General features: G+C 48.0%; 1 protein-coding gene across 2 annotated transcripts in view; it reads right to left on the bottom strand.

Annotated features, from left to right (window-relative positions):
- Positions 1-2500, bottom strand: part of kansl1a (KAT8 regulatory NSL complex subunit 1a) — a 19818-nt gene that overhangs the window by 7861 nt on the left and 9457 nt on the right. For both annotated transcript variants that reach the window (XM_063002612.1, XM_063002613.1), the window contains exons 3-4: positions 670-811; positions 442-584 (exon numbers count right to left, since the gene is read on the bottom strand). In XM_063002612.1, coding sequence (XP_062858682.1) covers positions 442-584; positions 670-811 — 285 coding nt within the window. The remainder of the gene's footprint in view (positions 1-441; positions 585-669; positions 812-2500) is intronic.

Here is a 2500-nt window from a genome sequence, read left to right as displayed (position 1 = left end):
TCGGTTGTCCCGGTTACACTGACACCAAACAAACGCCATAGCAGTACAGCGTACTTTACCGCTTATTTCCATCTGTCTGTCTGTCTATCGGTCTATCTGTCTTCGTCTGTCTATCTATCAGTGTATCTATCGGTCTGTCCGTCTGTCTGCATGTCTATCTCTACTAATCTGTCTGTCTGTCTATATCTGTCTATCTATCTATCCGTCTATCTATCTGTATATCTGCCTGCCTACCTATCTGTCTGCCTGTCTCTCTATACTTATCTGTCTGTCTATCTCTCTATACTTATCTGTCTGTCTCTTCTTATGTCTATCTGTCTATTTATGTTTCTGTCTACCTATTTGTCCGTCCGTCCGTCCGTCTATCTATCTATCTGTAGTGCAGCTGTCTGTGTGAATGCAGGGTGAAGCTCCAGTGTTAGCACTAACTGTTATTATTACCTGTACAGAAGCCTGTTATAAGGTTCATCACACCTGCTGGCAGGATTCATGTCACCTCTGCCACTCTGAGAAACCTGGTCCTCCACTCGCTCCGTCCTGGCTGGGTCTGCCGAGGAACAGGGGCTCTCCAGCTCCACCACGCCCTGTGGGATGAACCAATCACAGGTCAGTGTTGAACACTAACACCGGTGTGGTGAGTGCAGCCGTTCCCTCGGGCCGTGATCTAACCTTGCCGGCTCGGATCTGCCGGAGGATGTCGGACTGCTGCCTGATGCGGTACTCCAGGTCCGAGATGTGGGCCTGCAGCCACGTCCAGCGACTTATGATGGAAGCTCTCTCCAGGGCCAAGCGTCCCTCCGCTCGTCTCCATCTGCGGATCGAACGCGAAAAACAGAATCGAATTGAACAGAACGATCCTGGGGTGATCCGACAGGAACGTCTACAGCGCACTGAATACAGAGAACACGTCCGAGACGAGCGTCTGACGAGTTCAGGCTCTAATAACGAGTCCTAAAAAAGATGATCACCACCGAGCGAGCGTACGAGACGGCCAGAACAGAACAGGAGCACGTTCCGAGGCAGGCATCGGATAAAGCGGATCCATGTGTGCAGCCGACCATCACGAAGCCAGGACGGCGTAGTGACAGAGTCGACTTTAAACCAAGGATGCGTGATCAGTAGGGGGCGCTGCACCACACACAGCAGAGGTAAACAGTCCAGCTGTGAGAGAGCGGTTCCTTTACGGTGCTGCTTTCCAAGTAACACACCAACCGCTGCGTTCCTTCAGTGGAACAGTGTGCGCTCCTCGAGGGTGTCGCCCATGTTGCTTTGTCCTGCCTCTACAACCTGACACGCCCAAGCTGTCACCACGGTTTGTGCTCAAAAACCTGCTGTCGTTCGGTTCCAACTAGGAATCTATTTATTTTCAATGGAAAATTAGGTGGGTAAACTGGAACAAGACCAGTTCCACACTGGTCATAAAAGGCTGACAGAGTTCAGGGATCTGATCAGCTATTATCATCTACGACACACGGCTGCTCTGATTCTTTGTTCTTATGAAGTCAAATTCACACAAAGAAGCGTTTCTCAGGACGATAAATCATCTCACTAAACGTCGTCTGTAGATCCTACAGGGAGCAACACAGACAATCAGGGATTCATCTGAGAGTCTGAGTATCAGGCATCAGGGAAGAACCCAGAACCCATCCCAGAACCCATCCCAGAACCCCGCAGCTCAGCCAGACGTGGATAAATCCAGGCTGGACTGTTCATTCCATTACGAGTGTTTTCTGAGACGGATCTGAGCGACGGGAGAAAACGAGCACGTCTATTACAGAGCTGAAGAGAGAGAGAGAGAGAGAGAGAGAGAGAGAGAGAGGAGCCATTAAAAAAAAGTCTTACGATTAAAAGAGAAACCAGAAGGGTGTGAGGTCTAACAGGGTCCGTTCAGCCTGAGCCGGGACGATGGAGTCACGGAACACAGACGGGCGAGTGAGCGGGAACACGAGGAACAGAAATAAGCAGAGAAATGTGGAAATAAAGAGCGGGAAAAGATGAGAAACGTAAACAAAGAGCTGCGGAGAGTGAAGGGAGGGAGAGATTATGTAAGAACGTAAACAAACAGAGAGAGAAAGAACCAGGGCGGAAATAGTGACAAAATAAAAACACATTTTATTAAGCGAGTATTACGACCTTCACACTTCTGCTCATCTTAAACATGGCTGCACTGAGCTTTAATACAACGTGTTCTAGCTGTAATGATAAACTACACAAAGACTGTAAGAGTTTACCTGAACACCCTGGTCAAGGTCAAAGTGAAACCTACATAAATGTGTGTATAACAAATAAAAGACCATAATTGTTTAATAATAATCCATCCATCTATTTAACCATCCATCCATTCATCCAACCATCCAACCATCCATCCATCCATCTATTCAACCATCCATCCATTCATCCATCCATCTATTCAACCATCCATCCATCCATCCATCCATCTATTCAACCATCCATCCATCCATCCATCCATCCATCTATTCAACCATCCATCCATCCATCC

This window comes from Trichomycterus rosablanca, chromosome 10 (assembly GCF_030014385.1).
Source record: "Trichomycterus rosablanca isolate fTriRos1 chromosome 10, fTriRos1.hap1, whole genome shotgun sequence".
In the NCBI taxonomy this organism is placed as follows: domain Eukaryota; kingdom Metazoa; phylum Chordata; class Actinopteri; order Siluriformes; family Trichomycteridae; genus Trichomycterus; species Trichomycterus rosablanca.
Note: the sequence above shows the minus strand (reverse complement) of the source record. Positions and strands in the feature narration are given on the sequence as shown.